The sequence below is a fragment of the Acomys russatus genome, chromosome 19, assembly GCF_903995435.1.
Source record: "Acomys russatus chromosome 19, mAcoRus1.1, whole genome shotgun sequence".
Lineage (NCBI taxonomy): Eukaryota > Metazoa > Chordata > Mammalia > Rodentia > Muridae > Acomys > Acomys russatus.
Window position 1 is genome coordinate 32,788,164 of NC_067155.1, and position 25,391 is coordinate 32,813,554.

General features: G+C 47.1%; 2 protein-coding genes and 1 non-coding gene across 4 annotated transcripts in view; 1 reads left to right on the forward strand and 2 right to left on the reverse strand.

Annotated features, from left to right (window-relative positions):
• The window catches only part of Lmtk2 (lemur tyrosine kinase 2), an 87,718-nt gene that overhangs the window by 1,213 nt on the left and 61,114 nt on the right, over positions 1-25,391 (reverse strand). For both annotated transcript variants that reach the window (XM_051162982.1, XM_051162981.1), the window contains exons 8-13: positions 19,601-19,685; positions 18,001-18,122; positions 11,552-11,701; positions 6,788-9,719; positions 1,538-1,670; positions 949-1,188 (exon numbers count right to left, since the gene is read on the reverse strand). In XM_051162982.1, the coding sequence (XP_051018939.1) occupies positions 949-1,188; positions 1,538-1,670; positions 6,788-9,719; positions 11,552-11,701; positions 18,001-18,122; positions 19,601-19,685 (3,662 nt within the window). The remainder of the gene's footprint in view (positions 1-948; positions 1,189-1,537; positions 1,671-6,787; positions 9,720-11,551; positions 11,702-18,000; positions 18,123-19,600; positions 19,686-25,391) is intronic.
• LOC127204028 (cytochrome c oxidase subunit 6B1-like) lies at positions 13,199-13,938 on the reverse strand. Its single transcript, XM_051162983.1, has one exon. The coding sequence runs from the start codon at positions 13,490-13,492 to the stop codon at positions 13,250-13,252; it is 243 nt and encodes an 80-aa protein (XP_051018940.1). The 5' UTR covers positions 13,493-13,938; the 3' UTR covers positions 13,199-13,249.
• Positions 17,396-17,504, forward strand: LOC127204069 (U6 spliceosomal RNA). The gene has a single exon (XR_007832425.1). It is a non-coding gene; the product is annotated as a U6 spliceosomal RNA (small nuclear RNA).

The following is a 25,391-nucleotide window of genomic DNA, read 5'->3' on the forward strand; positions in this document are numbered from 1 at the left end:
GACATGGCAGAGCCCTCTCACAGCCTCCAAGATCTCCATGGCCAGTGCAGCCTGGCTATACACAAGTGAGTACTGGGAGTGATCTAAAGTGGAGAGTGGGGCTGCATATGCACTGCTGAGATTGTGAGAGATGCACCAGGCCTGGTATTCAGCTACTTGGGAATTTGAGGCAGAAGGATTCAAAGTCTGAGGCCAAGCTAGATTACAAGAGTGAGTTCAAAGACAGACGGGGCAACCTGGTGAGACTTTGTCTCAAAAACAAAACAAACAAAATGTTAAGAAGAGACCTGGGGCTGAAGCTTAGAGGTAAAGCAATGAGGGGCTGAGGTGTGGCTCAGTGGTAGAACCCCTGCCTAGAATCCCCCAGTGAGGGGCTGGGGTGTGTCTCAGTGGTAGAGCACCTGCCTAGAATCCCCCAGTGAGGGGCTGGGGTGTGGCTCAGTGATAGAGCCCCTGCTTAGAATCCCTCAGTGAGGGGCTGGGGTGTGGCTCAGTGATAGAGCACCTGCCTAGAATCCCCCAGTGAGGGGCTGGGGTGTGGCTCAGTGGTAGAGCCCCTGCCTAGAATCCCCCAGTGAGGGGCTGGGGTGTGGCTCAGTGGTAGAGCACCTGCCTAGAATCCCCCAGTGAGGGGCTGGGGTGTGGCTCAGTGGTAGAGCACCTGCCTAGAATCCCCCAGTGAGGGGGTGGGGTGTGGCTCAGTGGTAGAGCGCCTGCCTAGAAACCAGTTAGGGAACGTGCCTCATTGATAGAACGTCATACTTAGCATATCTGAGGAACCCCACCACAAACTGGGACTCTTCAAACAAATTTATAATCTATTCAGGAAAGACTACACTAGCATCAGCTCATCATTCCTTTGGCTCTAGGGTAGAGGAGCACTCCTGGCTGAAAGCCATCATGCCTCTGTCATGGCCCCACCCCCAGCACACACAGGGCTCCTCTCACCTCCTTGTTCAATGTCCGAGTCCGTGAGGTGTGTGAGAGAGAAGCTGGCAATGTTAGCAGGAGAGATGGAGAACCTGGAGCAGGGGGACACGTGTGGCCAGCTCTGCTCTGAACCCCTGGCCGGCGGGGGAGGAGAAAAGTATTTGGAGGTTTGAAGAGAAGGTTTGGAACCCAGAAGGCTTGTTGTTTTTGACATGAAAGGATCTGGGGAGAAGTCATCATCCCATTCAAAGCCTCCACCTGCAGAAAGAACAGCACCCTGTTATCTCTTTCCATATCACCTCATGATAAGGAGAGGGAGCCCAGGGGATGCCGACACAATCCGCCAACAGATGGCAGAGCAGAAACGCGGGACGCTTGATTCTTCAGGAGTCATTTAAAGACAAGCAACGCGCCTTTCCAACATGTTACCATTAGCTAGCCATGGTGGCGCACAGCTTTAATCCTAGCACCTGGGAAGCACAGACACAGAGATCTCTCTGAAGTTTCGAGCCAGCCTGGTCTACATAGTGAGACTATCTCAAAGACAAGCAAGCAAACAAACAAAAAACCATAGAATGTCTTTGCAAGGCTAACGCAGCACAAATACCTTCTTCGTCCGTGGAACTTTCAGAATTCATGCCCCTGCCCAGGTAGGGTGAGCCTGAGGATGCTGCTGGGCTGCTGGGCCCAGGGCCATGTGCTTCTCCTCCGCAATGCCCCAGCTCCTTGGTGGGGGTTTCCTGCAAAGGCAAACAAATATTCCAGTCAGCCTGCTTCTTGGAGCCCACGTGTCCAACCACACCCCAGGCGGACAGGCTTATCTAGTGAGCTGTGTTAAAAAGAGTTATTTCCTTTATGCGTAGAAGAAGGCATCAGACCCCCTGGATTTGGAGTTAAGATGATTATGAGCGGGCAAATGGGTGCTGGGAACCCAGGTCCTCTGCAAAGGCAGCCACTCCTCTTAACCCATGAACCATCTTCCAGCCCCATCTCCACCACCCTTTGAAGACAGGATCTCACTAGGTAGACCAGGCTGGCCTCAAATTCTAGGTATCCGCCTGCCTCTCAGCCTACAGACTGCTAGGATTGAAGGCATGCATCACCAACACCAGCTCTCCCCAGCTCCTACTTTCCTACCTTCCTTCCTTCCTTTCTAAAGACAGGGTCTCACTATGTAACCTAACGAGGCCCAGACTTGCTGTCTATCTCAGGCTGGAGTCACTCTCTTAATCCTTTCAGCCCCCAAATGATGGGATTACAGGCCTGTGCCACCATGTATGACAAGGTCCTCCATATATGGTCCCTTAAATGTCGCTCCTGTAAAAGGCATGTGAGACTGTCCTGAGACCTCTGAGAAGGAGACAAACAAGACAACGCAGGAGGGAAGAGTCCCAGACTCCAAAGTGGCATGAGAGCCTGGTACCTGGCCTGGTGTGGCCAGGGGTTGCTTGAGAAGCACTTGGTTCTCAACCTGGGCAGCCAGGGGCCCTTCTGACCCTAGAACCAGGACAAAACACTCCCTTCTCTCCTTGTCCCCATTCTGCTCCTTGTCACTTCACCTTCATGCAATCAGACCACTGGTTCTGAAGAGGTCCCCAATGTTTTATGTGCTTTCCTCTTGTGTGGCAGATCTGGGCACCATCCTTCCTCATGGAGGACCAAGCAGGTATCCAGGGCTAGGAGTACAGGGTTACTCCAAGGGCAGGAGCTCAGGAAAGCAACTAGACAGGTGCTGTGGCGTTTCTGGGCCTATGTTTGAGCTGACCAAAGCTGACAGCTGGACTGTGGGGGATGAGGGGGATGCCTCCAAGGCCCAGCCTGGCCAGTGGGAAGGTCTGCAGGCCACAGACTGAAAAGAGGAACTAGTACTGATACCAAAGCTCACAGGAGGCTGGCGGGAGCTCGTGCCTCACGGCCATCTGTGGAGGCCTAAGACTAACATATCAACATTCTCCACCAACCTGAAAAGACAGACTCTGCAGAGCATGATGGGAGGACACAAAATTGAAAACGACCCAGCCTTCAAGGAGCCAGGACAACCTCACCACACAGAAGAAACAAGCACTGGGATTATTTAAAGAGTTTAACCAGTGAGGTCAAATGCTGACTGGAAAGGGCTGTCTATTCAGGATCCATCGTTAGAGAAAATATCCTTCATGAGTAAATGTGAGATGAAGAACTGACTTTCGAGGATAAAGGGGCAAAAGAAGCTGAGAAAAGCTAACCAAGTGAATGCCTCCAGTTAGGACAGGACACCAGACAGCAACCATGCTGAAGACGACACAAAAGCAGACACAACTGTAGGGATGAACAGAAAACCATTTGCCTTGAGGCCTTTTTTTTCTTACTTTTTACAAAAAAAATTTATCATATTGCTTTTGTATACTTACTCACTCTGTGGGGTGTATGGAGCTGTCCATGCCATGGCATACACGTGGAGGGCAGAGGACACCTTGTGGGAGTCAGTTCTCTGCTTTCTCTGTGTAGGTCCCAGGAACTAAACTTGGGTCACCAGGCTTGGAAGCAAGCATTTTTTTTTCTAACCGAGACAGGGCTTCTCTGTTTCCTGGCTGTCCTGGATTCGCTTTGCAGACCAGGCTGCCCTCAAACTTACAGCGATCCGCCTGCCTCTGCCTCCCCGAGTGCTGGAAATACATGTGTGCACTACTGTGACTAGCAAGCACCTTTTAACCAATTAGGTATCTTGCTAGCGCTAGTTCCTTTCCCCAGCCCGTCTGTGTGTGTTGGGGAAGGGCGGCAGTGCAGGTCTCATGTAGCGCAGGTTGACCTTGAGCTTCCAATCCTCCTGGCTCTCTTAAGTACTGGGATTACAGATGTGTACCCCCATACCCATTTGAGGGGGTGCTGACTATCCATGCATGCTAGGCAAGCACTCTACCAGCTGAGCTTCACCCCAGCTCATGCTATCTCTGGGACCCACACAGTGGAAAGAGAGAACTCATTCCCCAAAGTTATAATCTGACTCCACATGCGCACAAGGCATTTCTACAGCTACACACACACACACACACACACACACACACACACACACACACACTGTGAACAAATAGACAAAGAAGTGGGAAAATTGAGAACTATACTCCACATCAGGTAAAGGTGCTTGGCGCCAAGCATGATGACATGAGCTAGATTCTCCAGGTAGAGAAATGACTCCTCAGCTTATTCTCTGACCTTCACACCAAACAGCAATGCAAAACAAAGCCACAAGAGAAGCAGAACCCAAAGCAACTCTACAGACCAAAGAGGTAGGCTCTCTTTTGCTCCGAGGAACCACCCTGGCTGGCTCTGGGGGTCAGGCTTGGGAAGACCCCTGGAAGCAGCAGGAGGTGGAGAGGCACCCTAAGTCAGGCTCAGTCCAGGGAGCTACTTTTTTCTGCACTCAGTCCCACATGCAGCAGTAAACAAAGGGGTTTTGTTGCTTACTTCTGATGTGGTGCTGCTGGCCACATGCACTCTATGGCTGAGCTGTGGCCCCTGCCCCGAGACACTTGATTAAGAAGGAAAGTGACTAGAGTACATGCTGGAAGCCTCCACTGCAGGACCCTAAGGAGGAGCTTCCCAGAGGCCAAGATGAAGCCAAGAGCTTGGCTCTGAGAACTAGGGGAGATGGGGGGACGGGCAAGCAGATCAGAGACAGGAAGGGTCCTGTACCTCCTGATGTATGGTGGGAACCATTCTGAGGCCACATGACTTGAGAGCTCAGTCATAATCTAACTGACTCAAGAAGCCAACTGAGGGTCACAGCTCTCCGGAGACCCAAGCAGCAGTTCAACAATAGCTTGGGCTACAGAGAGAGTTCAAAGCTAACTTGAGCTACGTACCTGTCTCAAAAACACAAAGACTAGGGCTGTGTGGCACTGACAGTGCACTACCAGCCCAAGGCCCTAGGTTCCATTAACATCCACATAAAGTAGTAACTCCAAGTTTACAAAGACCAGTAGAGGAAGTGGAAGAAGGGGCTGGGGTGACGGCTCCTAACGACCCAAATTTAATCCCCAACACCCATAAAGAAGCTGGATATCTCAGGCTGGCAACACGGCTCAGCACTGGATGCTCTTTCAGAGGACCTGGGTTTGATGCTCAGTATACACAAGGGAGCTCACAATCATCTGTAACTCCAGGTCTAGGGGAGGCCTCTTCTGACCTCTTTGGGAGCCAGGCATGCAAGCGGTGTACAAAGTTTTCTTTTGTTTTTTAACTTAAAGCTGGGAATAGCAGGAAAATCCAGGTTCTGTCTCAAAAATAAAATGGACAGCAATCAAGGAAGACATGTTACACTGACCTCTGACTTCACCATATAAGCAGACACAAATGTGTGTGAGAGTGTACGAGGGGGAAAAAGGGAGGGGAGAAGTTGTGAGAGTGACAGAGAGATGCAGTTTTTTTAAAGTTCGATTCTCAAGAAGCAGAGCACACACTGAGCCATCAAGGGCTAGGGCAGAAGGCTGTCCTGCCGCCTGTGACACTCTCCACACGCCCCCGCAAGGCTGCTGCTGCTCACTGTCTGCAGAGCCCCTGCCAGCACTGTTCTAGGCCTGCACCCAAGTGTGGGGTGTTACTGCCAATTGTCAGACTAAAATCTGGCCAATTAATTTCAGTGGAACTCAGTTACGAGAGCCAAGAAGAATGCCCAGGGCTCCCTCCCTTACCTAACTGCAAATACTCTGGGCGAAATTAATTTCTGTCGATGCTTAGAACATCACCAGGCTCAAATGACTTCCGAATTGTCACAGTCTGCTGCCTCAATAGCTATTAAAAGAAGATATCACAAAACCAGCCATGGGGGCTGGTGAGATGGCTCAGTGGTTAAGAGCACTGACTGCTCTTCCAGAGGTCCTCAGTTCAATTCCCAGCAACCACATGGTGGCTCATAACCATCTACAATGTGATCTCATGCCCTCTTCTGGTCTGCGGATGTGTATGTAGGCAGAGCACTGTATACATAATAATAAGTAAATATTAAAAAAAAAAAGAAAACCAACCAACCAAACAAACAAAAACAAAAGCAGCCATGGCATACACTTAAGATTTAGCACTCAGGAGGTAGAGGAAGGCAGATCTCCAAGTTCAAGGCCAGCCTGGTCTACAGAGTGAGTTCCAGGACAGCCAGGCTACACAGAGAAACCACGTCTCAGAAAAATAACAAAATAAAATAAAATAACAAGACCACAAGCTATCATGACATGGCTGACGCCCTCCAGGAGAGCTTAGCCATTGCTTGTATGCTGAAGGCTGTGAGACAGCCAAAGACTGTTTTGCTACCACTGCCTGCCTTGAAGGTGGCAGTCATTATGAAAAGGGTACTTCTAAGGCTTAGTATCTAAGTACTGTGACAGGAGAACCATCAAGGGCTCAGACACTGCTCCCTGGGGAAATGTGATGCAGGTGCTCTGGACTGCTGAGGGGATGTCAGCACCAAGAACAATGGGAGTCAGAAATACAATGTGAGAGGCTGAAAAGATGGCTCAGTGGGTAAAACACTAGCCAAGCAAGCGTGAGGGCTGGAGTTCACATCCCTAGCACCCACCTGTCATCCCAGGGCACCTAAGATAGAGCCAAAACCCCTAGAGCAAACTGGCTAAGACGAGCTGAATCAGCGAGTTCCGGGCATGAGAACCTGCCTCTATATAATATGGAAAGTGGACAAGGGAGACACCTGGCACCAACCTCTGTCCCCCACATAGAAGCACACATGCACCCACACACTACACACACACACCACATACACAAAAGGGAATACAATTCTGAATGTTTATAAACAAAACCAAATCAGGCCAAGTTAGCTTTATATCTTCTTGAAATTCTCTACAATATAAAGAGATGTGGTCAGAGATACCTGGTCAAACAGATAAACGGTGACATCATCAAAAAACGTCACTGCCTTCTTTTCCTTCTTCCAGTCATCCGGCAGCTGCTCAATGGCCTCGGGAGCTGAGGGTTTCAGTAAACTCCGCAAGTGCTTCCCATCATCGTTACTGACGATAATGGGCACAGGGTGCTCTGTGTCGTCTTCCGACTCAGAGCTAAGGCTGTGTAAGTTGAAGGCCCGCAGATCGTCGTCCGAGTCATCACTGTTCTCATCTTCCTCATCTGCATCCATCCCATCCTCTGAGAGATCCAGCATCCCAGACACACACAGTTTGCCCAGGTATTTCCCTTCAATGTCTGGCTCCTTCAGCTTGGGGCCTTCAAAGTGGCTGGACAAGGATTTATCCAGGGTGGAACTTGTGTATGCAAGGAGCTCATTGGTGTTGGTGCCTGTGGAGGCCAGGGTGCATGGGCGATCTTCCTGTGTCTCCAGGTCATCACAGCTACTAAGTTCTGAATTCAACAAACTCAAGGGGCTGCTGGTCTCATCATCCACAGGGTATGTCTCTCTGGAAGCATCAGCTGGTGTGGGCTGCAATGTTTCTTGTGGTTCTGAGTGACAAGAATTCTGCAAAGCAGACACCTGGCTTTGATCTGGCTCGCTCTGTGGGGCTTCCAGACAGCTGTCTCTGACATCAGAGCTCTCCTCTGGGACAACTGACTCAGGTGGGGACTGGCCCTTTACCAACACCAGGGCAGAGGCAGATGCTCCTGCCACCTCCTCGGGCTTCTTATCTGGCTCTGAGTCATTGTCTGAAAAGTACGCAGAGTCTCGGTATGAACTCTGGGTGCCAAGTGTAAAGCTCTGAGGGGGACCTTCGGCACCCCTGTGGCCATCGCCTGCATCTGAGATGACAATGACCGGGTTGGGAGGCAAACTGCTCTGGCCACTGTCACCTGCTGCACCTGCGTCCGAGTCAGCAGTCCCCTCAGGTGCAGGGTGCAGGGTCCACTCGGGAGACTCCAGGTTCTCTGTTTCATAGCCGCTGTCTGCAGGCTTATCAGGGGGCAAGGGTTTCTGAGGAGTGTGGGGGCCCAGGGACTCTAGTAACGCTTCATGGACATCCACTGAATCCAGGGAGTCTGGTGTCTCTACAGACTGCTCTGAGGTGGGGATAGGTGTTGACAAACTGTCCTCTAAGAGGCTATCCTGACTGGTGGAGTCTGAGGAGAGGGCAGAGGCCAAGGCCGAATCTTTCGGGGCAGCCTTATAATTAAGCTGATTTAAAGTCTCCACAGTTTCCGAGGTTTTTGCCAGTAAGCTGCCACTAAGAAGGTCTTCTGAAAGTGGCTGACTTTGTAACTCCTGTCTCGATTCTGGAACACTACTCCCCACGCTACCCTGACCAGCAAGAGTATCATTCACAAGGGCAGGGTCTCTTTTGGTTAGATTCAAGGCCTCCTTGCTTTGGCAAATGATGTCTAGGGGTCCGTCACCTCCATCAAGGGTTTTGGCATTGGCAGCAGGAATTTCAACCGGGCCAGTTACAGAGTCGGGGCTTAGATGCAGGCAGATCGAGCCCTCAGGGACTCTGACATCTATAAAGGATTTGGTTTCTCCTGGCCTCAGAATTGAGTCTGAGGGGCCATTAGGAGATGCTGCTTCTGTGACTGAGGTTCCAGGAACCTGTATTTCTGGGGAGGCCTGTGGTGACACACCACCCTGAAGCATGACATCTGTACCTTCATTCTCTTTGCTCATAGTTTCCTGTGACAAAGGAAAGCCTTGTGTGTTTTCAGGAAACTCAAGTTCAGAACTTACAGAGTCTCTCTGGGGTGAATCTAACAGCGTTGAGGTAAAACCTGCGTTCTTAAGTTCTGTCTGAAGATCGTTCACCTGCTCCTTGCTAGGTAGTGAGCTTTTCAGTAGGTTTTTCTCCTGAAGGAATAAGAAGTTTTCTGACAATTCCTGAACACTCAGTGGATCAAAGCAATCTTGGTGCAAAAGGCTTTCTGATAAGCACGGCGGGTCCTGGTCCAAAAGCTTATTGGGCTTTTCTCTGTCTGACTGGCAGGTATCTTTGGGGTCATCCAGGCTTGAACTCAAGGTGGCTGGCTTAAGGTCAGCCTGAACTCCATTTAGTTCCATTAGATCAAACATTTTTTGGTGACCGGCCAGATCACCTGTTTTGTCGAGGTCACTGAATATGTTGAAAGGGCTCCCGGGGATGCTGGCAGCACGCGAGTCCTCAGCAGAGCTGGGTTCTTTGGGGTGAGCACTGCTCTGGAAGAAATCCTCATCTGTACTGGGCTCCTCAGACACGAGGGTTTTAAGGGCTGTAAGATGGGGTGCTTCAGTGCCAACCCTTTCTGGATTGTCCACTTCAGTCGTGAGCAGTGCAGGTGGATAATCCAACCCTATGTTGCTACTGCTTTTCTCTTCCAACTGGATGTAATAGTCACTGCCAACAGAGAGGTTGTGTGCATCAAACACCGGAACCACACCAGGGGCCCTCAGGGGCACCTCCTGGCCACTGTCATCTTGTTTGCCAGGGCCAGGATCTGAAAGAGAACTCTCAAACACTTCAACAGGGAAGAACATACTGGAGTAAGACAAGGCTTCGTCTGGGTGGCCCCGGCCTTGCTCATCAAAATGGTCATGCTTGGCGGCCTCCCACACATACTCGAAGCTCAGCCCCTGGCTGGTCTCAGTCACTGTGAGGACCTCCTCCATCTCCCGACCTAGCCGGTCCCGGGCAAAGTGGTCAAGGATGGGGAAGGCAGCGCTACTTGATGTGTCCCTGCTGTTGGTGTTTGGCTTGAGCGCGGTCCACTGCTGTTCAAAGTCCACCTCTGAGTCCCGCTGACTCTGCATCCGCAGGTAAGTGAGCAGGCGGTGCACATCTTCTGCGGCTGGCCTCTTGTCAGGAGACAGCCAGCAGAACTGTAACACTTCATACCTGGGAGGCACATAAGGGACAGTTAGGATTTAAGGTAAGAAATAACCTTACTTCAGTGCCAATTCAACATGCTTTTCTCCAGCACATTTCTACACCTAAGCCACTGGCAGCCATGCTAAGGCTTACCTCAAGAGTGTGACAGTGGTACAAGAGGAAAGGAGAGAACATGTGATGCACTCTGCTTTGTTGTTATTTCTTGGTTTTTTGTCCCCCGCCCCCCCCCCCACCCAAGACATTTCATAGTATTCAGCCGCCCTCTGTCTGCTAGATCATGTGCTCTTCTGGTTTCCCATTAAAAAGAGTTGTTTTTTTTTTTTTTTTGGTTGCTGCTCTAAATTTTTATTGTTAATGGTTTATTAATTAATTAATTTTGAGGTTGGGTTTCTCTGTGTAGCCTTGGCTGTCCTGGACTCACTTTGTAGACCAGGCTGGCCTCAAACTCACAGCAATCCGCATGCCTCTGCCTCCCGAGTGCTGGGATTAAAGGCGTGCGCCACCACGCTGGGCTACTACTAGGACATTTTTATACAGGCACATGCTGTATAAGAATCATAGTCACATGTCTATCCCTTCCCTTCTTTTGTTCCTTTCCCATCTTCCCAACCAGCCAGCCTCCCTTCTATTTTCTTTTCTTTTTTTTTTTTTGGTTTTTCAAGACAGGGTCTCCCTGTGTTAGCCGTGGCTGTCCTGGACTCACTTTGTAGACCGGGCTGGCCTTGAACTCACAGTGATCCGCCTGCCTCTGCTCCCGAGTGCTGGGATTAAAGGCGTGCGCCACCACACCCGGCTTCTCCCTTCTATTTTCATTTGTGTGTTTGTGGAAAAGTGTGTGCCTAAACAGTGGTTATACCACTGAAAAAAATGTCTGTCACTGTGACCAATCCTTCTGTGGGCATAAATATTCAAAGAGGGGTGGGGTCCCATGAGCACCCCTTCCATGACAGGTGCAAACAAGCCCAATATTATAGATCACTGAATTCTGAAATGGCTCCGCCACATCCGTCCCTTCTCTTTTTTCTAAGTTTATTTATTTAGTCAAGAGTGGGATACAACATGGCACTTGTGTGGTCAGAGGGCCCTTTGGAGGAGATGGCTCTCTCCTTCACCATGTAGTCCCAGGGATCAGGTGCATGTCACTGGGCTTGGCAGTAAGCATCTTTACCCACTGAGCCATCTTGGTAGCCCCACATTCTCCTCTTGAGAACTGTTTAGCAGGGGATGTGTTTATTTTAACACTTTCCATCAAGAACTAGAGAGTGAAGGCAGGACCTTGTGTGTGCTAGGCCAGAACTCTTCACAACGCTACCGCTACAGCCCACCCTTAGTTCTTATTTATTATTATTACTTTAAAGATTTTATTTTATTTTTAACTGTGTGTGTACATGTAAGTTTATGTGACGAGACAGGGAAACGCACAGATGATACTTCTAAAATCAGTAAATGCAGTAAAAACTGACTGCATTTTAGAACATCTATTGTCTTAAAATAAGGGCCAGATGAATGAGCGCGTGTGTGCGTGTCTACACTGGGTGTAGGTCTACACTGGGTGTCTTCCTCCATTGTTTACCATCTTATTTTTGAGACAGGGTCTCTTACTGAAGCAGGAGTTTACTGAGTCGGCTACGTCACCAAGCCCCAGGAATGTTCCTGCCTCCACCTCTCTCCAGCTCTGAGATGGCAGGTACACACTAGCACACTCAGTGCTTACACGGTGCTGAGGGTGTGAGTTCAGGCCCTCCTGCCTGAGTGGCAGGCACTCCCGACTGAGCCGTCTCCCCAGCCCTCCTCCTCCTCATTTGTGAAGACTGCAAAGCAGCACGGAAACTACCAACCATCTATCAGAGTGAGGCTGCTCCAGCTGGGGCGTCGGGAGCTTCGTGTCCCTCTCTCTGATGACATGATTGAGGACATCCAGGTCCGAAAGGGTTGCATAAGGCTGAGCAGCATTACTGAAGAGTTCCCAAAGCGTCACACCCAAGGACCTGTGGAAAGCAAAAGGCTCATGCTGAAGTCTTTAACAGCCCCATTTTCATTCAGAGTATCAGCAACTGAATGGACAAGATGTATATGGAAGTGGTCGTTTATTTATTTATTTATTTTTAAATTTTTAAAAATTAATTTATTCTTGTTACATCTCAATGTTTATCCCATCCCTTGTATCCTCCCAGGAAGTGGTTATTTATTAAGAAGATAAAATGGCTCTTATATAATCAATATTTCAATAAGAAAAAAAGATCAATTTCTTTTAAATGAGGGTGAGCAGAGTGCCTTTTTTGTTTGTTTGCTTGCTTGTTTATTGAGACAGGGTTTCTCTGTGTAGCCTTGGCTGTCCTGGACTCACTTTGTAGACCAGGCTGGCCTCGAACTCACAGTCATCTACCTGCCTCTGCCTCCCTACTGCTGGGATTAGAGACATGCATCATACTGGCCAGCAACAGAGGCCTTCTTGTATTTACTTCATCACTATGACAGAATATAATAATATAATCACAGGAATTAAGCAATATGGTCACTTGCAACCTTAAAAACCTCAAAGAACCAATTGAAAGATTGGTGGAATGGGTTAAAGCCTGACAAAACAGATCAATAATATAAATACTCTGACTTTACATGAACAAATTTCACTTCCCAATTAGACCTGTCACCTGTTGCTCTGGCTACCCCTCAGCACTCCAAGCTTGTGGCAGATGTCTAGTGCCAGAAGAGGCCTCAGGTTGGTGTCACCAAAGTGGGACATGCTACCTCAGGGTCTACCTAACTAGCTCTTAAGTTATCGTTGTTGTCTCAATTGTGTAGACTAAGCTGAAACGGAACTCACCATGTATCCCAGACTTGTTTATAATCACAGTGGTCCTCCTGCCTCATACAGCCAAGTGCTGGGATTACAAATTCATGATGCAATGCCCATCTTTTCTTCCCCAACTTGTCCTTGCACCCTCAAGTTCTGTCTCCCCTGAAAAGGCCTCAGCTGCCTCGCTCAAGGAAATACTTTTCCCTTCCTTCACAGCCTCTCATTTCTTTCCACTAGTCACTGTTGTATGGGAATGTCTCTTATCTACTGGGTATTCACAGGGAGTCACGCATGTCATCTGGGGGAAGTTTAAATTTTTTAAAATTTAATTAAAAAGTTTAAAAAATTGTATGTGTATGGGTATTTTGTCTGAATGCATGCCTGGTGCCATAGCGGCCAGAAGAGGGTATCAGATCCCTTGGAACTGGAGTTACAGATGGAATGTGAACTGCCATCCTGGTGCTGGGAGTACAACCTGGGTCTTCTGTATGACCAGCCGGTCCTCTTAACCACTGAGCCATCTCTTTAGACTCTTCTGGAGTCATTTTAAACAAGAAAGTTAGTACTTAGGAGCCATATAACCTTGTTTTTGCTTGTTTGTTTGTTTTAACATTTCTAGTGAATTTTGTTAGCAGCTGTGTCATGACTCAGGGCCCCGTGGTAGGGACCATCATATGCCCACGTCCCCTTTACTATCTGGGGAGAAGGACAGAAAACAGGAGAGGACGGTGGATTCAGGTCAGATCTTCCTAGGAAACGTGCCTTCTGCTCTGCGGTCATCCCAGGCTGAGACCCATGACACAGGGCAGAGGTACCACTCACACACGGAGATGTCACTCCTCTTTACAGTCATTGCCTTCCTGCAGTGGTGGAAGTCCAGGTAGTTCTGCCTGCAGTTCTTGGTCTGGTTCTGGTTTGGGACGCGACTGTCAAAGAGGGCAGTTTTGTAGTTCTTGATTTTAGTCTTGATGTCTTCAGCCATGGTGCTGATTCCTGAAGACTGCCCCGAGCAACGTTAATTCAATGTGACCCTTAGCAAAGACGTTTTGTTTTGCTTTTTAAGTTGGGGTCTCACTATGTAGGCCAGGCTGGTCAGGAAATTACTATGTAAATCAGGCTGACCACAAACTCACCAAGATTTGCCTGCCTCTGTTTCCCAGTGCTGAAATGAAGGGTGTGCGCCACCACACATGGCCCATATCTAGCAGTCAGCGACAGACCCAGTGTGGCTTGGGAAAGTGGAGTTTTTCAAGAGCTCCCTGTGATTTGCAAGTCTGTTTCCTTCTAGGTTCAGGTGTGTGGTTATGAGACTGACCAATGTCCTCCAAGAAACCAGCAGCAGCACCGGGTGGCTTTAGTGGCTGTTGTGCAACCTGGTATACAGTTTCTTGATGCTGCTTTTACAAGTGACTGCACAGAGTCAGCGCATTTCATGTCCACACGGTCACTTCTCCTAAAGCGAGGACGAGGATGGAAAGCCTCACGCCAGCCCAGACTCGCATCAGGCATGGATGACCAATCTAAGTACAAAAATGCTTCAGACAAGGAATGTCCAGTGACTTTAGAGAGCTGCCAGTTTCATTGAAGAAAATAAAGAATCCATGTGAAATGCTAAACACTAAAAGGTTTGTTTGGCAGGTGACAGAGTGAACAGCGCGGCCTCACCTGGGCAGGCCTCTCTCTCTGCCTCAGGCTTGCAGAGTCTTCACTCACCTAGCCTCCTTCCCCCTCTCCTTCCAGCAAGACATTCTCAGAGCCAAGCCCCGACATCACTGCCACCTGCTCCAGGGGACAGGAAAGGAAGCACAGGCTTCCCTGCTTCTTAGACCCCAAGTCCTGCTCTTCTGGAAAGAAATGTGTCCTGTTGCTCTCCCCACCTCCACTCTAAATTGTACATCAGGTTCCCTCGTCCACCTTGGCAAGAGCAGTATACGGTGGGACTTGGCACAGCTGCCAGGGTCAGGGACAGGCTGGACCAGTCAGGATAGCCTGAAACAGGGCCAATTCTGCCTCAGGCTCCGTTTTCATGTCAATCATGCTGCTAAGTGCAATAAAAATGCCAATGAAGCATAAAAAACAAAACAAAACTTCTTGAAGAATCTAAGGTGGGTAAAAGAAGGCAGGAACTTGCAGGTTGAAGTTGGAGTTCTGAGAACTGAGAATACAAAAGCCACCTCAGAGCCCTGGGGCATCTGTGCAGGCACCCAGGCTTCTCTGCACTGTCTGTAAGGCTCCATGGGAGAAGACCGCTGCAGAACAGGCCACAGCCCTGGGTCCACCCAGGTACGGTATCTTACAGAAGGACTCTGCTTCCAGCAGGCATAAGCCAGCTCCTGAAAGGCAAGCGAACAACTGCAGCTACAGTGACCAATGGGGCTGAGCTACAAGGTAACCAGAGTCGGCCTTGACCAATCCTCACTATCTGAGTGAAAAACATTTCAAGCTGACTCTGCAATGCCCTGCTAGAGCAGTGTCCTACATGTGGCAAGACACCCAGGTATCCAACAGCGGCAAATATAGGTCTTTTTTGGAGGAGTGTGTCTCAGTCTAGATTGCCATGGATTCTAACCGTAAGACAGGCCAGAGGAAACAATGCACCATCCAGAAGCAGAAGTGCTAAGGTGTTACTTAATGCAGTAATTTGACACAGATCACAATTCAGTTCGTTGAAAAAGTAATTTTTTAAAATAAAAAACTATAAAACCCAACAGAGAGATTTAACACAATAGATAGCTGAAGAGAGAATTTGAAAAACAGAATTAGTAGAGGGAGCTTATGGTCTAGAATTGACAGAGTGGAATGCATAGGACCAATTAAGAGATACAAAGCAGAGTTGGAAGCAACAACACATGTTAAATTAGCCTTCCAAGGGCTAGAGAGATGGCTCAGAGGTTAAAAGCACCGACTGCTCTTCCAGAGGTCCTGAGTTCAATTCCCAGCAACCACAAGGTGGCTCACTACCATCTATAATGAGATCTGCTGCCCTCTTCTGGGATGCAAACATACATGCAGACAGAGCACTGTATATATAACAAAAATCTTTTAAAAAGAAAAAAATTAGCCTGCCAAAAGGATAGAAAATGAACAGAGGCAATATTTAAAGGAAAGGGGCTAAGAACTTTCTAGAGCCAATGTCCTATCAACCTACAGATTTACAAAATCATGCAGGAGGTGGGTGCACCAAGCCACACCAATACAATTCACACCAGCAGACATCACTGTCAGCATGTTCTTGTGGACTGTGCACAGTTCACCCTTGCTCATTCAAACGCTGAATTCTCTACCCCATTACCTGGTTTCAATCTGAACACTGCACTGTTATGTTTATTCTAAGTATCTCCTGCCTCTAGTTTGTGTAAACATGTCACCATTTATTCTCTGTATTGCTAATAAAAACCAACTAGCCAATGCTGAGCAATAACAGAGAATAGGGTGGGACATCCTGGTGAGTGAGGGGAGGACAAAGGGCAGGAGGGAGAGGAGGGATGGCCTTGGAGAGGACCAGAAACACCAGGAGGAATGAGCCAACCTGGGATATGGGTAAAAAACAAGTATAATATGGGAAATCTGAACGGGAGGAAATTATACTAGCTTGGAGGCTTAGGCTGGAGTAATTATAATTATTGTGCAGCATTGTGCTTTTGGCTAATTAAATAGATCCTAGTCTCTCTGTATGGTTATTTGGGTATATACCCAGTTAAGGAGTAACCGCTGATTTATTAAAAGAATAAATCATGCCTTTAATCCTAGCACTTGGGAGGCAGAGGTACGTGGCTCTCTGTGAGTTCGAGGCCAGCCTGGTCTACAAAGCAAGTCCAGGACAGCCAAGGCTACACAGAGAAACCCTGTCTTGGGGGGTGGGGTGGGGGTGGAAATCAGTATTAAATATTAATAATCATTTCAACATATCATAGAAAAAAATAGGAAAAGAGAAAGAAGTCAGAAAAGTATTTTTTAGGCAGCCAGAGAGAACACGTTACATTGCCTGCAAAGAGCTTAGGCAAACTTACAGCTGACTACAAAAAGCAAACATGGAAGCCAGGGGACAGTAGAATGACATCTTCAACATGCTGAGAGGAAATAAATGTCACCAAGTGAAAGTGCATTTAAGAGATGAGAACAAAGCAGGTAAGTGTGTGCAGACCCACAGAAAATACAGTCTGTTACCAGCAGGCCTCACTAAAGCCAACGAGGAAGAACACACTCTAAGTAGAAGGAGCTTAACCCAAGGGGAAGAAGGTCTGAGGGCAAAACACAAAGCCCAACAAAACAAACAGGAGGAAAGCAGTTTGCTATGTGGATAAATCTAAATGAACATTGATGTTAAAAAGTAACACATTAGCCAGGGGTGGGAGAGCACACCTTTAATCCCAGCATTCCAGAGGCTCAGGCAGGTGAATCTCAGTGAATTCGAGGCTAGCCTGGTCTACAAAGTTGAGTCCAGGCCAGCCACGGCTACACAGAGAAACCTCTGTCTCGAAAAACCAAACAAAGAAAGAAAAGGAAAGTAACATGTTAGCTAGGCAGCAGTGGTGCACATCTTTAATCTTAGGCAGGGGCAGGCAGATCTCTGAGTTCGAGGCCAGCCTGGTCTACAGGGCAAGTTTCAAGAGTCAGGACTACATAGAGAAACATGTTGTTGGGGAGTAAAAGAAAAAAATAGAAAACTCAATGACAAGATGTGTGTGTGTGCGTGTGTGTGCGGGCGCCCGTGCATGTGTACATGTGTGTGCACATGTGTGTGCACATGTGTTACACAGCTAAAAATAAATGTTCTAAGCCCTTTTACTCATCAAGAAAGAGGGTTAGGAAATAAAATAAGATTAAGATGTGCAGATTCACACATGTTCTAATTTCTAGGGTAACTGATAAAAGTATAGGCATAGTGCTTGCTTTGGCAGCACATATATACTAAAATTGGAACACTACGGAGAAGATTAGCATGGCCCCTGTGCAAGGATAACATGCAAATTCGTGACGTGTTCCACATTTTTTTTATTAAAGAAAAAAAGTACAGGCATAGAATGCATAGCTCTCAAATAAAGAGTGAAATATAGTTAAAAAAGAAAATTGATCCAAAGGAAGACAAGAAAAGGGAACCAAGATAAACAGAAAGAAGATACCCCAAAATGTAGCTACCATTAAGAAAGCCATGCACTATCAAGTCTAAGATCTAGATATATCATTTAAGCGTATTTTGAAATGACCTCTAAAAATCGGTCTCTCATCTTTTCCATTCACTTCAGCAAATGCTAAGTACCTGCTGGGTTCTAGGCCCTGTAAAGGCACAAAGTGTGAAACAGACGCTGGTTTTGTTTTTAGTAGAGGAAAATGGGCAGAAGCAAGTGGCATTCAAAAGGTAACTGCCTTGGCTCAGCATGTGTCTTTCTGCCTCTTGCATCCTAACATAATTAATTACTTTATACTCAAAGAGAAGGGAGTCAAGCCTTTGCTAAGGAAACCAAATAAAACGGCATGTCAGATACCTACCAGATATTACTGTATTTAGTCTGATCTGCAGTCAGGAGTCTATCTTGAAAGCTGGTCACTAATTCTGGAGCTGTCCATCTCAGGGGGAAAATTTTTTTGTCGTCTGTCTCAATGTAATCCTCCTGCACAGTCATAAGCATAGTGTTCAAGGGAATTCCACGTAAGGGAAGCTCGACAGCTTAAGAACAAAGCATTCTCAGAAAACACACATCCAACCCCAAAACACAGTGTGGGGAGAGGGGAAGCAGGCATGCAGAGACTTCTGGATGGAAGGAAGACATGCATGAGGTATTCCTCTCAAGTCTGGAGGTTTTTTGAACAGGTCTCTAAGCCATGGTGCTTGCTTAGTCATCTTTAGCACAGGCTAGCCTTCTACACTTAAGACTGTGCTGGTTACCACAGGTGACATTAAAGGTTGTCCTCCACCACTTATCAGCAGCAAAGTGACGGTGAGCTACAGACATGAGGAGCCCTCTTCCTTATAGCTGTAAGTAAGGCTGAGCAAAGCCAACCCCCTTTGTGAGGGGTTAGAAAGGTGGTGCTGGCAACAACCTCACAGTACACAGAAAGTGCTTCAGACACTACAGCTAGTGCTTGGGCAGAAAGCCAATCCCAATTTGCGTATTTTGAAAGCATTACCACTCGGGTCCTCAGAGGAACCCACTGAATGACAGATAAATGGTATCTTTAGGTTGCTGCTTAGAAAACAATGGGCATTACAGCAATAGCATTCCTTTTTAAAGAATGATAAAGAAAAATGTAACAGCTCATTTAATTTTATGTGCATGAATATTTTGTCTGATTGCATGTATGTACACCATGTATGTCACAGAAACCTAAGGAGGAGATCATAAGAGGTTGTCAAATCCTTTGGAACTGGATTACAGACTATTGTGAGCCTCCATGTGGGCCCTGGGGACTGAACCTATGTCACCTACAGTAAGAACAGCAAGTGCTTCCACCACTAAGCCATCTCTCCAGCTCCAGCAATCTCTGCCCATGTCCCAACACCTGGGTCAGCCGAGCTCAGCAAACATATACAGATGAAAACCTACTGATTTGTTTTCTGTAGCAGTGTATTCGTAACAGTTTAAAAAAGACAAAACCGTGAATACTAGCTTTATTACACCTGCAATGCAGTTTTACTGACTGTAATGAGAAACATCTACAGACATATGTGCTTAGCTCTACAGATATTAATTAGCCATTTTGCCCACATGCTAATTATAAATTTTGTTATACAGGGCTGGTGAAATGGCTCAACAGGTAAAGGCACTTGTTGTCAAGCCTTCTAACTTGAGTTCTGTCCTGGGGACCCATGCAGTAGAGAGAACTGACTTCTGCAAGCTGTCTTCTGACTTCCTCATGCATGCCCTTCCATGTATGTGCCCACAAACATACACATCCACACGAAATAAGTAAGTATGCAATTAAAGTATTTTTAATATTGTTCTTTATATAGTTTTCAGTCAAACTGAGCCAATTACATGAATTACAGATGTCTTTAACCCCCTCTTCAAGCATAAGCAGTGTTTTTCAACCCAAACTCCATGACTGACATTAAGCAGGTTAAGGAGATAGCAGGCAGAACTTTCCTTACCTTGTATCTGCTGAATCCTATCCCATAGTCGCCCACTTTGACATTTAAGTCGGAGGTAAGAAAACAATTCCGTAGGGCCAGATCACTGCAAATGAAAGAGTGAGGTGGGTGTAAGAACAAATAAGACCCACAGGCAGGATCTCGACGCCCAGAACTGCCGCAGTCAGAGGCTTCCCTTAGAAACCAACCCTGCCTTCAGCTCTCTGCTTACTAATTACTGTCCCAAATTTTTTCATACTTTATGAGTTATATTCTGGCCAGGCGTGGTGCTACACACTTTTATTCCCAGCACTCGGGAGGCAATGGCAGGAGGATCTTCATGAGTTTGAGGTCAGCCTGCTCTACATAGCAAGTCCAGGACAGCCAGGGCTACACAGAGAAACCCTGTCTCGAAAAACCAGAAAAGGAGTTATATTCCATATTCCTAACCACATTTTAGGCACATAACTACAATCACTGATTAAGGACCGAACAGACCTACATCCATGGCTTGTAAAGAGTAACTCAGAAAGAACTTGAAAACACTGAAACTGGGGGCTGGAGAGCTGGCTCAGGGGTGAAGAACACTGGCAGCTCTTTCAGAGGACCTGATTCAATTCCCAGCTCCCAAATGCCTGTCTCTAACTCCAGTTCCAGAGGATCTGGAACCATCATGCAGGCAAAATATCAAGGCACATAAAAATAAATAAATCTTTTTAAAAAAATACAGAAATCGCCTGGATTTTCTTTACAATTAGAAACAATCTCCTCAATGTATTAATAAAGGTGCCATCCAAAGATCCAAAAGCCTCTCTGTTGCTGCCACTTGCCCTCACTTTTCGAGACATGCAAGCACTAGCAGCAGACCCTCTCGGAGAAGCTCTCACCTCTTCCCACTCACCCTTGTATGGACAAGATTCGCTTTAAGAACGAGTTCATTTTCAAAAACTAGTATTTTGAGGGGTGGGACGATAACTTGATACCTAATGTGCTTGCCTTGCAATCATAAGGATGAGAGTTTGATCCCCAGAGCCCACATTAAAAAACCCTGGAGGTGACGGTGCATACTTGCAAACCCAGAGCTGGGGAGGCAGACACAGGAGGCCAGCCTAGCCTACCTGTTGAGTTCCGGGCTGGCAAGACACACTGTCTCAAAAATAAAATGAACAGAAAAAGCAACATGAGAAATTGTCTTCTGGCCCACACACACATATCAAACAAACAAACAAAAATGTACTTTAATAAGTAAAAAATAAAACAAAACAAGATAAAAAACACAAAACATCCACCTTTTTTGTTTTTTAAAAAATTGTTTTAAAATTATGTGTATGGGTGTCTATCTGTGCTTGGGTTTGTGAACCTGAGTTTCAATGCTCAGAGGCCAGAAGTGGGTGTTGGATCCCCTACACCTGGAGTTATAGGTGGTTGTGAGTTGCCTGATGTGGCTATGAAGCCCTCACTACCCAGGTGTTTCTCTAAGGAAGACCTTCTCTTTCCCTACGTGACTCAGTTTTCTTATTTACTAGCTAGAGAAAGAAACAGCACCCACTAACGAGTGCAGTGGCTGAAAGTACCTTTGCTAGTGGGTGAAGAGCTCACACTCTTACCATCAACAGCTATAAGGGGCAACAGTGGGTGGCTGCAACACTGCCTCTTGCATGTGTCGGTCTCAATAGGCATGCTGAGTGTAATTCTGATTCGGTTTACTGAATGGCTCTCTATGCTGTTTATCTGTGGTGATTTGCATAGCACTTCATCATGAAGCCTTCATGATGGTAGTATCTATGGCAAACCTTGGATACTTTTTGACTTTGCTGTCATTAACAATATAGAAGCTTCCAACCTTTATTCTCTCTCTTAATTTAGTGTGTATGCATGGAAGCAGGGATTACAGAAGCACAATTTTTTAAAAGTACACACAATGTTTTGAAAATGTTAGCTAGGCGTGGTCATGTCTTTAATCCCAGCACTCTGGAGGCAAAGGCAAGTGGATCTCTGTGAGTTTGAGGCCAGCCTGGTGTACAAAGCAAGTCCAGGACAGGCAAGGCTACACAGAGAAACCCTGTCTCGGGGAGGGGGGGGCGACGGAGGGGGGGTGAGGGAGACAGACAGACACGGGGGGTGGGGAGGAGAGAGAGAGAGAAACAGAGATAGAGAGAGACAGAGACAGAGAGAGAAAATGAATATGAATATGTTAGGATTACTAACTAGATTCAAAGTACTGCTGTGATTGTCCTCCAAATGCTAACACTAAGTATTCTTTGCATCTATTAATGCGCAAAGCTATGGAACAGAAAAAACACAAGATGCCAGCATGCAACTTGACGTCAAGGCTGCTCAGGTCAGGAAACACAAACACAGCCAGCATTCTCCTTCAAGTTGAAAAACAGGTCTGGTGACGAAGTTGCCCAAGCTCCAGCCCTACCTGGCTCTCAGAAGGTACTGCTGGTCACTCCATTTGGCAGCAGGCCCAAGGGTTCCAAGTCACATCTCATCACCATTTGTTTTTAACTTGGGTAGCTATACATCACTCCTGCCCATTTGTGTGTGTGTGTGTGAAAGGATTCTCTAGTGCAAATGGTTCAAGGTGACCAATCCCAGTTCCAAATTAACCAATGCCAAGTTTCTATCTACAGGAAACAGTGAAACCAAGTTCCCGATACAGAGTGTGACAACAGGAAGCCAAATGCCTAAGAGCCACTGAATACTCTTCAGGAGCTTGGCTTAAAGTATCTTATCCAATCTTGTTAACAGTGCTACTTGGTAAAACAGATCCCCAACTCTACAGAAAAAATAAGCTCAGAGAAATCAAAGGAGACTCCCAGTTGCAAAGCTGATGAAGGGAAAGTAAACACCCCAACCCCAGCTGACCCTCACTGTGTGTCTGCAGCAACCACAAACACTGAGGCTCTCTGAAGGGCTTTGTTGTGTCCATCACACTGTGGATCTTAGATGTGTACGCAGCAGATTACATCAAGAAGCTGGGGTGGGCGGGGCACAAGCTTTCCTAGAGAATTGGTGGCCCTTTTCCTGTTTATTAGGTCCATCTTTGGAGCCACCCACTGGATCTAGACATAGAGGACAGTGCCTATGAGCTGTCCGTGACTGCTGGCTGGGCTTCTGGGGACTGATGACGGGATGGGATAAGGCCTCCTAAGTAGGTTTTTCCTTGGGCTGGCCAGGCACCAACAAGGCTGTGCTCTGTGGCTCTCCACTGAATCCAACTTACTGTCCCACTGCACACAACTACAAAACTACATAAAATACTCAAATAAGCAGTTTCTGAGCACTGAATACCAACCTGCCCAGGTTTCGGCCCTAGAGGAGCATGACAGCAGAGGTCAGGGTCACACTCCATTCCAGCTCAGGGTCTAGGCCTAGGGAATGGAATTTCCTAGTAGTAGATCCCAAGACATGGAGGCTGGAGCTGAGTACACAGGAAGAAGGATGCTTTGACAATGTCTAAAACCAAGGCTGGGCTGGGGCATGGCTCCATTCGATTAGAGTCCCTACCTAGGATCCTTGAGTGAGGGGCCAGAGACACAGCTCAGGGGTATACACAGGCCCTGAGTTCCATCCTCAGCACTGACAAACACAGAAAGAATTTAATCAAAATAAAAAACAAAAACCAAACCAAAACTGTTACCAAGGCCAACCTGAGTTGTCAAGTAACTATCTTCTAGGGCAAGGCCTTGATGGTTTTCACCACCAAAGATGGCCAAGAATCATTTGGGGACGCCAGCTCCCTAGCCCCTAACAACACAGAGCAGCAGCAGAGGTGGAGTGGGTTGAGAATGGGCACATCCCAGGAACCAGTGCAGGTCTGAAAAGCCTCCCTAGCATGTGAGCGGGGACTCTGCTTCTGAGAGGGACCCTGGGTTCTGGCCTATCCTCTCAGGTTCCTGTACCTATGATGTACACCATAATCAGACATCTTTCCTAAGGATGAAAACACCAACATTAACTACCCGTGAGACAACCTCCACAGAGCCAAGTCTAGACTAGAGGCCATGCTGGATCAGGATCAATGAAAGCTGATAGATTTTCTGTGTGCACATTTGTAATTATAGGCCCAAGTACTAGTTACGAGGTTAGCTAGCATTCTCCACCTGGAATGCTAATTTTCTCAGGCAGCCTGCCCTGGGCTAACTTAGAAAAATATAGCATTTGGTGCTTTATTATTTTCTACAGAGGGTGTTAACTCGTGGGGCACAGACACACTAGTAGATGGTGTATACCTTGATTATTGAATCCCATGTGGCTCAGACTTGCTCCAAACTTTATGTAGCTGAGGATGATCTTGAACTTCTGGTCTAATTTGCCTCCATCTCCTAAGTCTCAGATGCCAGACATGCACATCCATACTTGCTTTCCTTGAGGCTTGGAATAGATCCAGGGCCTGGAGGATGCCAGGCCAGGATTCTTTCAACTAAGCTATACACAGATGCCACGCTAACTGATTGGGCAGCAACGGCTCTTTCTGTGCCGTCAAGTGCAAAGCTGTTTGTTTGGTTTTTAAAAATTCTTCCTCCTTTCCCTCTACCCTTGCAGGTAGTACGAATTAACAAACTAGTAGGAACAATCTTTCTACATAGTGTGCACATCAAAACAAACAAAGACGAGTACACACTGTTATGACTACTAAATTGCACCTTCGTACTTAAGATATCACAATACAGAAGTCCCTCCTGTTAACCAGCCTAGTCATCCTAGGCCACAACTGTGTAACATTCAATAGTACAGACAGTTGAAGCTGACATTAGCTCCCTTGTGAATGTCTCTGCCATATGCCACCCTTTCAAGTAATAACTGGGGTAATTACTCTGTCTGTTTGAGGTAGGCTCTCATTATGTAGCCCAAGCTATCCCAGAATTTACAATTCTATTGCCTTGGCCTCCTGACCACTGGGTATAAGTTTTGTTTCTTTTAAAGAATTTTTTTTTAGCAAGCTGGTAATGGTGGCACATGCCTTTAATCCCAGCATTCCAGAGGCAGAGGAAACTGGATCTCTGAGTCAACTGGGTGTGATGGTGTGCACCTTAAATCCCAGCCAGCATTCAGGAGGTAGAGGCGGATGATCTCTCAGTCCCAGGACACTCAGAGGATACACAATAAGACATAAGACCCTGGCTTTTAAAAAAAAAAAAAAAAAAGGAAGGAAGGCAGGCTGGCTGGCCAATAAGGCAGGTGGTACAGGAGAGGCTCCTCAGCACGCCTGTCATCTGGGTGGGTGCTCCTGTTGGCTGTCAAGTCAGCTACTTAGCCAGCTTGAGCATATGCACTGTTCGCATCGTTCGCTACGGTGACCTGCCTTGCTGCTCAGGAGGCCTTGGAAGAGGAGGACAAAGCATCCTAAGCATCTGTGGAACAGTGACAGCAACACGTGCCATTCACATGGCCTTCAGGGATGAATGCTCTGTGTGCCACCTCTGAAATGCAGGCTACCTGAAACCCTTCGATAAGGCTCTCTAAACATTACATAAAAACAAATTTTAACTAGGGTGGTTTACTAGACCAGTTTCCAACATACGGACAACTTTGGGTTAGACAGGTGGACTGATCTATTTCAACCAAGCCCTCTGAATCAACCAATATTCTAAATCTCAACTTTAAAATAATGCCATATGGAAGGCTACCCACACAAGAGGAATTTAAAGAACAGAAGTTTGCCCCACATGAGACTTTAAGTCAAACAGCATTTCTGTGTGTACGTGTGTGTGGTGTGTATGTGTGGACACCTGAGTATAACCTCAGGTATTGTTCCTCCACTGTCACACAATGCCACTCCCCCACTAATAGCCACTCCCTAGGT